Source organism: Clinocottus analis, unplaced genomic scaffold (assembly GCF_023055335.1).
Source record: "Clinocottus analis isolate CAN_PGR_092001 unplaced genomic scaffold, fCliAna1.0.p SCAF_7, whole genome shotgun sequence".
Lineage (NCBI taxonomy): Eukaryota > Metazoa > Chordata > Actinopteri > Perciformes > Cottidae > Clinocottus > Clinocottus analis.
This window is the reverse complement of record NW_027176229.1, coordinates 10,687,401-10,701,374: the sequence shown is the minus strand read 5'-3', so window position 1 is coordinate 10,701,374 and position 13,974 is coordinate 10,687,401. Positions and strand designations below refer to the sequence as shown.

At 40.6% G+C, this 13,974-nt stretch overlaps 1 protein-coding gene across 1 annotated transcript; it reads right to left on the bottom strand.

Annotated features, from left to right (window-relative positions):
* Positions 1–648: 648 nt before the first annotated feature.
* LOC137778991 (immediate early response gene 5-like protein) lies at positions 649–1,855 on the bottom strand. The gene has a single exon (XM_068566404.1). The coding sequence runs from the start codon at positions 1,728–1,730 to the stop codon at positions 852–854; it is 879 nt and encodes a 292-aa protein (XP_068422505.1). The 5' UTR covers positions 1,731–1,855; the 3' UTR covers positions 649–851.
* Between the last annotated feature and the right edge of the window lie 12,119 nt (positions 1,856–13,974).

Genomic DNA, 13,974 nt, shown 5'->3' with positions numbered 1-13,974 from the left:
AAGTCCTGTTTTGTTTTTTTCCAAGTGCATTTAGGTACCTGCGTGACTGCCGTTTCAAAACATTGTACACAAAATATTGCATCAATAATAAGCTTCCTTAGTTCATCATTGTATTTATTTTAGCAGGTGGAAAAAAAAGACTATTCCAGTAGTAGAGTAGCATTAATGTTTATCTTCTAGTTGTAGTCAATCAATTGTCATACATTACAGATAGCCTGTATGGTATCCCAAGCTACTGGTGAAATGATAGCAATGGAGAAAAAAATACAAGGTCATTTTAACCCTAAGCCCCATAGATGTATGTCTATCATACACCCACTCTTGTGCACACGCAACACGTGCATGATATATTTCATCAGGAGTTGAAGTTGCGATATAAAGCCAATACATCAGTGGGTTTTTTTTTAAACAAGTTAGTTTTACTTATTAAAAAGCAGGCCCTGAAATAAATAATACATTTACAGAATGATATTCTGCGTTGAGACGATGCAGAAGGCTGCACAGCTCTTTTTTGGCCACGTGATGGAGCTCGTCCAACGTCTTTCCAGAGAAACAGTGTTAACTCATTTCTTCAGGAAAAGAAACCAAAGACGGACTCCAGTTCCCCAAATAAATCACCAGAAAATAAGGTTTAAATGGAAGGAACAATTAATTTATTCCGTGTGAACAAATTATATCAATTGGCACGAGAAATGTTACAGTGCAAAAGTAATCCAAAAACGTACATGATTCTATAAAATCACATTTCATCAACATTTTTCAATAACAGAGGAGAGAGTGAATTGCAGTCGTGCCATGGTTTATTTGAAAGCAATAAAAGAAAACAATACAAAGAAAAACAACCATACAAATCAAAATGCTTCAATTGCTCTGGTCCATCCACTGCCTGTTAACAGTGTGTGTTTTAAACAAATTGTTTGAGCGGCGAATATTTGCTCAAGGTCCGTCTGTTGCCAACTCACAAACTCAGATAGTCCACCTGAACCCAACACTGAGATCAGATTGGAGATGTTTGTGCTGTCCAACTGATCCGAGTCTGCATGTAACTCATCCTCAGTCCTCATCCTTTTACACGGCATTGGCCCAAAGTCTGACAAATAAAACTCTGGATCAACAATATGATAACTTGTGTCCATCTTTCGCTTTTTAGTGTAGCACTGCGCGCCCTGCGGCTGTTTAGGCTGCGCGCAACAGTCTGAGTGGAAGTATCCATTCGTGACAGTAGTCACCACATGCGTGTCCAAGTCCAGGACAGTCTTTTGGTTGGCTTGTAGGTTTGGGATAGGTAACTCCCAGGAGGATTTGTCTGCACAACTCCAACAGGCTTCCGAAACCATGAGGTCAGAGTCACTTGGTGAAAGCATTGCGCAGGCAGATGCGTCTTGGTGCGCCACTTCGGCAGGCTGGCCGTTGGGCTGGTGCGCTCCGCAGTGCCAAGTGTCCGACTCAACCCCTGTAAAGTTGCAGTAGAAGTCATCGGACAACTCCGTTAAGCTCCCATTCAATTCAAAATATTCTTGCCTTTCACGGACTGCCGCTACATCCTCATATTGATGCGTCCTATGCGTTTGCGACAAGTTTTTGCTCATATAAAACTGCCTGGCGTTTCTCAGTACGTATGTTACCAGTAAGTTCTTGTGGAGCTTGATGCCTCCTCTCTGCGTCCTGGAGCTTTGGATTTTCCTCAAAGAAATGGAGATCAGATTCTGTGCGTCAAATGTACACTCCATCCTCAACCGGGCAACCCGTTCCTTCCTCTCAGTCTCACAAATCGGTTGTTTCTTCACTGAAGAAATATGTCTTTAGTTGAGATTCCTACTGGATTCGTGTAGACTGTGTCCATAGCGCTCCATGTCTTCCCAGTAAGGGCATGGATTTTCAACTCTCATCTTTCCTTGCCACGCCCTCACATAGACGTTGTCCAATGAGAGGGAGGCGGTGCTTCTGTTATACGCAAATATCACTACAAGCCTCATTCAGAATGCACGTAGGAGCGGGCATGCTGCATTTCACTAAATGTGTTCTGGGCTTTTAAAATCTCAGTGCAGACAGAAATCATCACAATTATTCTCCATGTAGAAAAGAGCAGAGTAGAATAGAATAGAACAAGAGAAGTGGGACAGAATAGATAGGACATAGTTAGTAATTGCAGTATAATGTAATACATGGTAATATAATATATTAAAAAATATTATGGTAAATAAGTAACTAAATACAATAAAACATATGAGAAAGTACCAGAACAAATTAGATCAGAATAAATGATAGTAAAGAGTTTTAAAGTAGACTGGAATAAAGCAAAACCGAATAGAAACGGAGAGGTATAGAGAGTGACAGAATATAATAAAACAGCATTGGGACTAACAGAATAGAGAAGAGCATACTGGAGTATACTAGATTATGAGTAATAGAAGAGAACACAAGAGTATATTGGCATTAAGTTGAATAATATCTATGAAAATAATAAAATATATCCTACATTAGTAGGATAATTAAGTGTGGAATAGATTAGAAAATAGTAGGTCTACTTAAATAGAACAGAATAGAAGTTCCTTAAGAGTAATAGACTACTTAGACTACAGCTCATAACAGAGAGTGATGAAATTAATATAATAGAGTAGAATATAACCTAATAGAAAGTAATAGAAACTAACAAGATAGAGAGAGTAATAGAATATAGAATAGAAAAGAGTAGAGAGCAATATTATTTCATAGAAGATAAGTGAGAGTAATAGAAAACAATGTATTCCAGGATGGAGTAATATAACACAATAGAATAGTAAGTAATAGAATACAGCAGAGGATGACATAATAGAAAATAACTAAATAGAAAGCATAGAGGATACAACACAGCATACAGGATAGCAATTTAATAGAATAAAACAAACACCACACACAATAGCGTAGAACAGAGTTAAAGAGAATTTAATAAAGATTAACCAATAGAGCAGAATAGAACATGCAGTATTAGAGAGTAATATAATGGAATTGATATGAAAAAGACTAGTCGAGGGTTATAGAATGGAGTAGACCAGCACAAAACAACAATATTAGAGGTAAAGTTGATTGGAGTATAACTAAACAGAATGAAATGAGATAAGTAGAATAGAGTAGAATATATCAGTTAGTAATTACAAAAGAAAAGAAGAGAGTAGAGAGTAGAGAGCGATAGCGTAGACATATAACTATGTTTAAATTACAATATAACATATAGAACATAGTAAAGTGACAGTTTAATATAATATCCTTAAGGGTAATAGAATATAATGAACTAGAAAGCATTAAAGTAGAACATTTTAGAACATGCTAGAGGATAAAGAGCATTAGAATAAAACACTGGGACAGAATGGAACATGATAAAGAGTAACTAACTGCAACATAATATCACTTTACAGAGTAGAACACAGAATAAAATCATAGAATATAGCCAACAACAATAGAGAGTAATAAATAAGAATAGATCTGAGATGAATAGAGTAAAAACAATAGAATAGAATATGCTTGAGAGTAGGAAATAATAGATAATATAACATATTAGATGGTAATACAAGGACTAGAAAAAAGAGTATTCAAGTTGATTAGACACAATAGGGTAATAGAAATTAATGTAATAGAGTAGAAAGTAATTTAGTGTAATAGATAGGGAGTAATAGAATATAATAGAAGAGATACATATAATAGAGTATGGGAGTAATAGAATAGGAATCAATAGAATAGCGACTTATATAATAAGTGGAGAGTAATATAATATATTAGATAATACAAAATATAAGAGATGGAAGAGAAAAGAACATATTTGAATAATATAATATAATATAACAAAACATACAATATAAACTAATAGGATAGAATATAGAGAGTGATGGGACAGAGTTGAATAGTAGCAAAGAGTAACCAGTTGAGCAGAATAGAACAGACAGTTTCAGAGAGTAATGCAATGGAAAAGAATTGAAGGTAGATTAGTAGAGAGTTATAGAGTAGATTTGAGTAGGAGAGAGAGAGAGAGAGAGCGAGAGAGAGAGAGAGAGAGAGAGAGAGAGAGAGAGAGAGAGAGAGAGAGAGAGAGAGAGAGAGAGAGAGAGAGAGAGAGAGAGAGAGAGAATAGAGGAAACTATATCAGTTAGTTAAAGTAGAATGGAACAGAGAGTGATAGGATAGATATATAATATTGTAGTATGACAATAGAATAGAATATCGTAGATCAATAACAAATATAATGGAATGTAGAAGAAAGTTACAGAATAAAATAGAATATCTCTGGGTGTAATAAAATAGAATAGAACAGAATAAAGAGAAATAGAATGGAAACAAAGTACATAGTGATGGAAAATAGAATAGCGTAGAGAACAATAGAAAATAACAGGGGTACATTGAGAGTGATAGCATAGAACAGAGTTAAATAGAACAATAGTAAAGAGTAACCAATAGAACAGAATAGAACATAACGCATTAAAGAGTGATAGAAAATAATTGAATAAAGAAATGTAATAGAGTCGATTGGAACATATACAAAGAGTAATTACATATTATTCTAATAACATAGAATAAATGATGTAATTCATCAACATACTCTTAAAACTAAAAGGATACAAATGTATAAACAACGAAGAATCCAAAAACCAGCATGATGGCAAACTGAAGATGGTAGGTTTGGATTGCACACTAAGAAGCACACTGTAAACCCTCACCTTAAAATAGAACAGAACAGATAGAGAAGAACTCTGGAGAAAACAATATTCACTTATACACAATGCTACACAAGTATGAACAATAGCCTACTATAGTACACCGTGCTGCACTGTACTGTAATATACACGTTGACAAAACAAATATTTCCTTAGAACCAAACCACATATACTCATATGTACATAATACATAGGTTTACACACACATTCACACAGAGTTTATTATGACTGTACTGTTTTGGACATGACAATGATGTCATTAGGACTGCCTCTGATAATAGAAATATTGTCAGCGCTCTCACATGTGCGGGGTAAAAGCTCTTTGTAGAGAGATTATCTGTCATCCATGCTCCACATCTGTTTATGTGTACACACCCAGATGGCTGACATCATCCTGAACACCTGGATGGGACTTTGATTTCCTGCCAAATACGTGAATCAGGAAGACAGTCACTATTACGGTTATCATGCTCTGGTAATAGTGTAAATTGGAGTCTAACATGTGTGCTCTCTCTGGGATACTTTAAATGGCAGAGAGCAGATTTATATCATATTTCATGGTACAGCGTGACATGATATGACATAGCATTGTATTTAATGGTATAGCGCAGCAATTCGTAGTGCAGTACTACTGGATAGATGTTTTTAAATGTGCTGTATTTAACATTAATATAGCAGCAAACAGCTATTTATAACACAAAGATCTGTTGAAGTAATGTCTACCTGTGTAGAGAATAAAGACACACTCTCACTGTAAGCGTTATAATCAGAGCTTTGCTGACATAGTCCGGCCGTCAGCGCGTGCTTATAGTGCATGTTCGTGCATGTGAGCATGCCTCACTGGTTAGCTCACTGCTGCCACTCGTCACTGCTCTCATACAGAGGTTACAGGTGATAACACCGTCCTGACTGACAGTATTGTTGCGCGAGGGTAGGGCCCAGCCTCAGGTTCCCCCTCAGGTAAACACTTTTAGCTCTGTCAGTGCTTTCACTGTAGTTTGCACTGTTAGCGCTGCTAGCACTGTTACTTGTGAGCAGCTGACCATTATGACAGGCGTTGAGAGGCAATCAAAATGTTCCAAATCTCGGATCTTGCACCTTCAATGGAATTATTTGAATACTACCACTATCTAAATCACAATGGAACAGAAATTCTGGATTATTAGCAGATTGTATTGTGTAGTAAAGTATAGCATAGTATAGTAAAGTATAATAGGGTAAAGGTGACATTAAGGGGAAAATATATCACGCTCTTGCTTTGTTTAGTTTTTTTCTAATGAGCACAACCACATTTGTAATTATTATTAAAAAAACATATTAAAAATGCTGAGATGGGAACAAGAACGGTGAGAGAAAAAAAACAACATGCCCTTCAAAAACATTTTGTGTATCATGTTCTGGATTAAGTGTTGCATTATGGGTGGCTAAATGATAAAGCCACTGAGTTGCAAGAGTGACAAAAAAAATGTCACACTCGAAGAAAAAAAATACATAACCGTAACAAAGGGAGAAAGCACAACCTACAATCTGTGAGAGACGGAGGCAAAGGTCAGACCTAATGTCAAATAGGCCGAGTTTCAGTTTTGAAGACTGCTGCACACACTCCTGTTGACTGGAATCATCTTGCCTAGCTCATAAGACAAAGAAGTCTTTGCTGGTTAAATGTAAAAACTAAAAAATAGGGCTATTAATGTAACCTTTTATTACTGATCAGTCTTTTTATCAGCTTAGTGTGCATAACAAAAATAATTAAAGTGAAATTAACTTGCCATATTATTGATAAATCGTGTTGAATCTAAAATCATATTTGCTTTTCTTTCGTTTGAAATAAACAGAACATATTATGCGTTAACTAAAACATGGTTTTGGTTCATAAACAGACAATGCACAAACGTATAGATGGCAAAAACAAATTCCCCTCATACAACAAGCTTGAAACTCAAAGTAAGACTTTGAGTTCAACTTCCTGATAAGAGAGAAGAGCTTGGTTTTCACAAAGAAAACAAAGAAACTGCTCTACTGTATATACATTATAGTACAATTCAGATAGTATAGTATTATTAGGAATTTACACAAAACTAACTTTTATATAATGATTATATTCAATACAACCAGACTGTAATAGATTCTACTATTGCTGTGATTACACCCCTGACCCTCCATTATATCAACACCTTCAATAAAACTTAGTTCAATCATCACCATTAATGACACCCTCATGACATACCAGAGTTGATTTGACCACAAACAAGTGAAGAATAATCTAAAACTGAGAGTAAGCTAGGCCGTACTTTCCATCCAAATGACATTGAGCAGGTTTTTTTTATTTTTGCAGTATAATTTTGCGTATGAAGATAATAAATCAATCTTTGTTTTAAGAAGAGAATACTTCTTTTCTTTTTTTACCACACATACAACTGAGAAAGAGAAAGCCTCTTATCAGTTTGAATAACTTGTAGGGTTATGTGAGCCTTTGTTAGGACAAACTGTACCGGCATTGGTCTCTCACTTGACACAAAGAGGAAAAAATACCAATGTGTTTTTGAAATGACCATCTGATAAACAATTTGTTAAGACCTGAAACAAACAAAATAAAAATGATAAATGATACCAATCTAAAACAACTTTTAACAATTGACACTTAATCTGTTTCTTTATTAGTATTCAACCTAAATATGGCATGGTAAAGTTACTTCATACTACTTCGGTTGATAAAATATTTTAAGTGTATCTGCTAGAAATCCTGGACGGGACTTAACCCCGCCCATAACAAACTCCATCTTATCTACATTTTTTTTTTTAAATTGTTCTTCGAGCACTCTTCTTGTCAAAACATCTATAGTTTTGAAGTTGGTGGATGAGTCCAAACAGAAAAGAATCACCTGCTAAACAAAGAGAATTGAGTCTTTTCATAGTGCGTCCTCTTAAACACGGAGCTGAGATAGGCAGCTCTGAAGAAGATGCACACAATTACTTCAGAGGCGGGGTGCTTTATTTACATATGCAATATGCATAAGCAAGGTTACTGTGAGGGTGAAATAACCGCGAGATAGAAGGAGAGAAAGAAGGAGGGGGTTTGGTATGAGTGTGTGATGTGTGTGCGTGTACGTGTTTGTGTGGTGGTGATGGAGAGAGAGTGTGTGGGGCGGGAGGGGGGTAGCAGAAAATTGGTGTTATCAATATTTAACCAACCCTTCCAGCATATTCATGGCAGACAATAGAGCAGACCTGCAACTGTCTCATGTGAGTGGAAGAGTATTTATTACAGACTGAAATAGAGGCTGTAAATAGGATGTTCATTGATATATCCCCACCACACTTGAAGAAAAAAAGTGAAGAGCCCACCCCTTGATACACCACTCTGACAGTTGATTCTTACCAAAATAAACTATTAACTTATCTAGCAATTGCACATCACAGCCCCTGAGTGCATCACACATATGCATTAGGGGGAAATTTCGACATATGGCAAGCAGATGTATGTAATTCAATCAGTAAAGAAAAAAAGAAACGAAAAAACTGTGTAAAGAGGGAGAAGAAATACAACGTCTGGAGCTTTTTATTCACAGGCCCATGGCCTCCCTGAAAATGTTTCCATGTGTTGTGTCTGAGCACATTGAGAGCAAAGAAGGAAAACATTTTCTCCTCCAAACCACATGCAACAGATTCTTTCTGAAGCCAAATAAATCAACTCTGTGCTTCAGATCATGTGACACTTTCTGTGCTTTGTGTTATTCCCAACATATCCTGTTTCACTCCCCCCCCCCTCTCTCTCTTCCCCCGCCCGCCCGCCCTATTCCCTCTTAAACACGCACGCACTAACACTGCACACACACAGACACACACAAACGTATATAATACACATGCACAGTTTCCATTTCCTGTGCGTAAGATCACCTGTACAGACAGAATGGCGGGCTTCAATGCGACATGCTCAGGCAGGAAAACAGGAAAGGGAGTTCAAGGGTGTCCAACATGAAATACTCACAGTTAGGGGAAAACCCAGAGCTCACGGCAGCACTTCAGTTTCTGAAGAAAGTAAGTAAAGTTTCACAAGTGCACTTTTGTTTTTGTTTTTTGCTTTAGCACTGCCATCATGCGCTTTACTTTTGCTTGTGAAAAATTGTTCTAAAAGTGCTCAACAACTGCCTGTTGGAGGACAATACATACATTTCATTGCATTTAATGGCATCATGGAGTGTACGTAAACTCGGCCTATGTATACTTTTAGAACAAAGGCCCTTTTTAAAGAAATTGTTCAACAGTTTGGGAAACACTTTTTTTGCTTTCTTGTCGAAAGTTAGATGAAAAGATCTATACCATCCTAAAGTCTCGATGGTGAATATATTGCTGCACCAACAGCCAGTTAGCTGAGCATAAAGCTCAGAAACAAGGCTCGTGGTGATTAGCAATGCTATTGTTCGCATGATAAAATGCTAACAATGACAATGTTAACATGCTTATATTTAGCATGCCAGCATGCTCATGTTTTCTCTTGAAAGGAGGGGAATATGTTGTTTTGCTGTGATCAGACCAATACCACTCTCATCTTTGTAAATCTCATCTGATAAATATGACATTGTAGCTTGCTGCAAGTTAGCTTAGCCTGGCACACAGAGTGGAAACCTTTTGTCCAAAGATAACAAAGTGCAACTACCAGCACCTCTAAAGTTAAATAATTAACACTTTTTCACTGGTTTGTTTACTCAGTGCAAAATAACCAAAAAGAAACAAGCATATCACAGCAAATATTGAACTTTTCCTTGAAGCATTCCATATTTTTCTGACATACTCGTTCGTCTAGCCACCATTCCTTTCCTCGAATACCATGCAAAGGTATTATTTAGCTTGCACTATTGTTACTTTGTAGTTCTTGCTATATGTGTCATGCCATCCTGATCAATCGCCCCTGTACTCAGTGGGGTAACACAGTGTTCCCTGTGCATCTGACAGCTATCCCTAGCCCATTTACTGTCAAATGGGCTCCACTCTCTTTGCCTGAGCTCAGATGCAGATTTATGCCAGAGCAATGCCGGTTCTTGCATATTAGATGAAAGCCTTGTTTGCATATACCCACTCTCTCTCTCTCTCACTCTCTCTCTCTCTCTCTCTCTCTCTCTCTCTCTCTCTCTCTCTCTCTCTCTCTCTCTCTCTCTCTCTCTCTCTCTCTCTCTCTCTCTCTCTCTCTCTCTCTCTCTCTACCCCTCTCTCTACCCCTCTCCTCCTCCCCTCTCTTCCCCCCATCTTTCTCTCTCTTCCTTTTTTCTGAGGCGTCACTTTAATATGTATGCAAATGGGCTGCGCTCCACGGGCAGATATGTGTGGAGTCCTGTCCTGCAGTCAGGAGGTGTAGGAGAGATTGTGTTTGTATTTATGAGGCATGGGCCCTGCCGCTCTTGGGAGAGAAAATGCTGCGAGTAGTGTGGTGGAGGCTCTGCAGTGCAGGCAGAATGCAGATATGCCAATAACAGAGGTCATGGTTGTCACTAATGATAAGAGGAGACAATTAGACAATAGCATAGCTGTAATGTAACCCCCCCTTACACCCTCTTATACATACACACACACACACACACACACACACACACACACACACACACACACACACACACACTTACATATATATATATACACACACACACACACACACACAAACAAACACACAAACCTCTTGCACCCCTGCTCTGGCATGAAGCGAGCTAACAGACTGAGGAGGAGATGCTTCTTCTGGAATGTACTTTCTACTGCAGCAGCTCTTCTCCTCAGCTCTCCTCAACCTGGATATGGGAGTCATGGGTGATTGGTGTGGGTAAAAGACCAGTCTATCGATCCCGGCATCCCTCAGGGGGGTGAGGATCACTGTCAGAGGCTGAGGCAGCGGAGACAAGGTCGGGTCACCTATGAGAGCGGCACCTTTAACCCATTTCATCAGTCTGATACGTCCCAGACAGGCCTCAAAAGCCTCTGATCAATAATGTCTCGGTAATAGTAGAAACTGAAACAAATCAACAATACAACGGCTCCTACTTCAGTAGCTTGCATCATCTTTATCATAGCATGTAAAAATATTCCTGTATGTATTACAAAATCACGGAAAATATGTAGTCCCACCTCATTTCAGTATGTATTTTAAAATTCTCAAAGGAAAAACTCAATGAAAACAACAATAGATGCCTGGTATTATGTCCAAGACATAATAATATCGTGGCTTGGTGCCAATCAATGATCTACTTAGGCAACACACACACAAACACGGTTAGAAAAACACACATACAGAGAATTGTGTGCAAATCAAATGTCTGTTTCCTTTCTCTCTCTCTCTCTCTCTCTCTCTCTCTCTCTCTCTCTCTCTCTCTCTCTCTCAATAACACATGCACACACTCGCGCACACACATACTCGCGCACATACACACACACGCACACACACGCACATCCCCTTCCTCCATCATGAATAAACCATACTGTGTCTATGAGTCATATACCACCCCCACATCCCTCTCTAACCCACTCCCCCTATTCGCTGCTGCTAGAGTAAAAACGCTAATTAACGTGATGGCTAGCTCCAGCTCCTGTCAGCAGCTTGTGGGGGCCTCTCAACCAGCCAGGCTCCACCGGTCTCTGGTTTTAGCCATCTCTGGAGAACCGGGGCCCCTCATTCATATGCAGCCCCAGTCGCAGGCACCTGGAAGCAGCCAGCACCACCTTCACAACCACCACACAACCCCCATAGTGTCTATCACCAGCCCCCCTGGTCGAGCCACCTCCTGTCAATGCTGGATCCCCCTCACTGCTGGGAAAAGACACCCGCAAAAGACACCCACAAAAGACACCCATTTACCTACACACACACACACACACACACACACACACACACACACACACACACACACACACACGCACACACACACACACACACACACACACGCACACACACACACACACACACACACACACACACACGCGCACACACACACACACACACGCACACACACACATTCCATTTTCTCAAACTACAATCCAATTGGGACACAAGTCCAAACTGAAAAACTCCATTTAGGAGATGTGGGAGCTTGAAACTCCATCTATGAGATGACATAACCCAACTGATGGGTTAAATCACCCAACGGTGGCAAGAAAGGTAGAGAGGGAGGAGGGGGAGGGAGGAGAGGAAAGGTAGGGAGGAGAGGAGAGCAGAGGAAGAGGGAGGTAGGGTGGGGTGGGGAGAGGGAAGGAGAGGGGAAAGGGAGGGGAAGAGGGAGCGCAGGGAGGATAGGAGAGGGAGGGAGGGGAAAGGGAGAGGTGAGGCAGGGAGGAGAGGAGAGGGAGAGGGAAAGGGTGGGGGGAGGGAGAGAAGAGGGAGGGGGAAGAGGAAGGAGAGGGAGGGAGGGGAGGGAAGGGCAGGAGAGGGGAGGCAATGAGGAGAGGGAATGAGAGGAAGAGGAAGAGGGGGGAGAGGGAAAGCAGGGAGGAGGGGGAGAGGGGGGCGGTGAGGGAGAGGAAGAGGGAGGGGGAGGGGAGAGAGAAGAGAGAAGAGAGGAGGGAGGAGGGAGAGAGGAGCTGTGTGCCTTGGTGGACTAGCTCGGTAACCATGACAACGCAGCCGGGAGAGCAAGAAACAGGAACATACAGAATCTGTTTCTGCTGAGACCTGCACATGTGGCACAGAGCTGCTTTTCCGCCAAGAAGAAGTGAAGGGGAGTGTGTGTGTGTGTGTCTCTCTCTCTCTCCGTGTGTGTGTCTCTCTCTCTGTGTGTGTGTGTCTCTCTCTCTGTGTGTGTGTGTGTGTGTGTGTGTGCGTGTGTGTGCGTGTGTGGTGCGCATGCGTGTGCGTCGGCCCTTATGAAACATGTATGCCTGCTGCCTCTCTGCTCACTGGCCTGTCCTCGTCAGTGAGTGAGTCACACAACAGAAAATATATTATGGTGAAACTGCAGCACACAACCCAGTGTTTAGTGGCTGCCTTTCTTCTCCCCCACCCCAACTACTGAATAAGGCGTTGGCAGGGGTTGCATGTGGTATGAAGAGAAAAAGATAAAATACAAAATATGAAAGGCAAGAAAGAGCTACATTTTCCCTCCACTGTCGCTGTTTTTGCCCATTTTCTTTCCCTGTGCCTCGCCGCCGCTCCCCTTCTGCTTGTCTTTTCTCTTTCCTCTTGCTCCCTCTTTCTACAGGCTCAGTCTAACCTCCCCCTCCCCTTTTCTCAAGGGAATAAAGGTCGTAACGCAAATGATTACTCAAACCCGAGTTGCCATAGAAACGCAGTCATGTGACTCGAGCAGGCATGCATAGACCACAACAAAGAGGTGGATCAGGAACCAGTGCTGGAAAGAGCTGTAGCTCGCCTTACTGGTGCCTCAGTGCATTTGCCTCAAATTCAAGCTTTTAAAAATAGGCGAGCAGCTTGAAACGCAGGAGGAGAAAAGCAGAGAAAACGACACTCTAAAGAGCGAGGACGAGAGGCTGTAATGAATCTAGGCTGCACCACTGCAGTGTGCCATATACTCTACCATTCACTAGCATACCAAGGGTGTGTCCTATTCATCATGTCCTTCTTGAGGCAGAGCTCCGGCGCCAGTTGTCTGGAATTTCTGTGAAATGGCGTCAGTTGTAGAACTGTAGAGGGTGGTGGATTTGTGTGCTTCTAAAATAGGAGTCGAAAGTATGGAACCGTAACTTTTTTTGTGTGCTACACTTTGAAACGATTCCCCTTCACAGAGCAAGAACAGCTTTGTGTTAATAGTAGTGTGTCGCACTATAGTTTCTTTGCTCGTTGGAGCTGTCTTCGAAAGGATTTTGAACAACACCAAAGTTCAACAAAGAACTAGGAAACTATGGAAAACACATTCGGGGAGAGTTGCAGGGAACACAATAGTGAATAAAAAAGTAGAGGCATTGTGGAAAAGACAATCTCTCTCCATTTCCCAACAAGTATGGCATTTGAATCTTGACGTATTTTCCCTGAATGGAATAGAGGGAATACAAAAAGACCCCCTCAATATAGCCTTAAAGCGTTATAAAGGCTGATGAGCGCAGCAGTCAGCACGTGTCAGTCTGAAGGAGGAAACAACACCTGGAGCAGAAGGAAAAGGTGGCCTGCCCCAACAGGCCACACTTATCCTGCATCCAATCCAACCCCTCTGAGATTAGCACTGATTGAACCCTGCGATCTGCAACCATCTCTCAAAAAACACCCCCACGTAAACACATCCCCACACCCAGTTGAAGCTTTACATTTGACAGTGCCTGAGCCAAACAGCAACAATCCTTCACGGGATAAAATATGCTG

What these genes read in the sequence shown, in the direction of transcription:
- LOC137778991 (XM_068566404.1), bottom strand. Translation starts at nt 1,730, where the DNA reads ATGGAGTGTACATTTGACGCACAGAATCTGATCTCCATTTCTTTGAGG.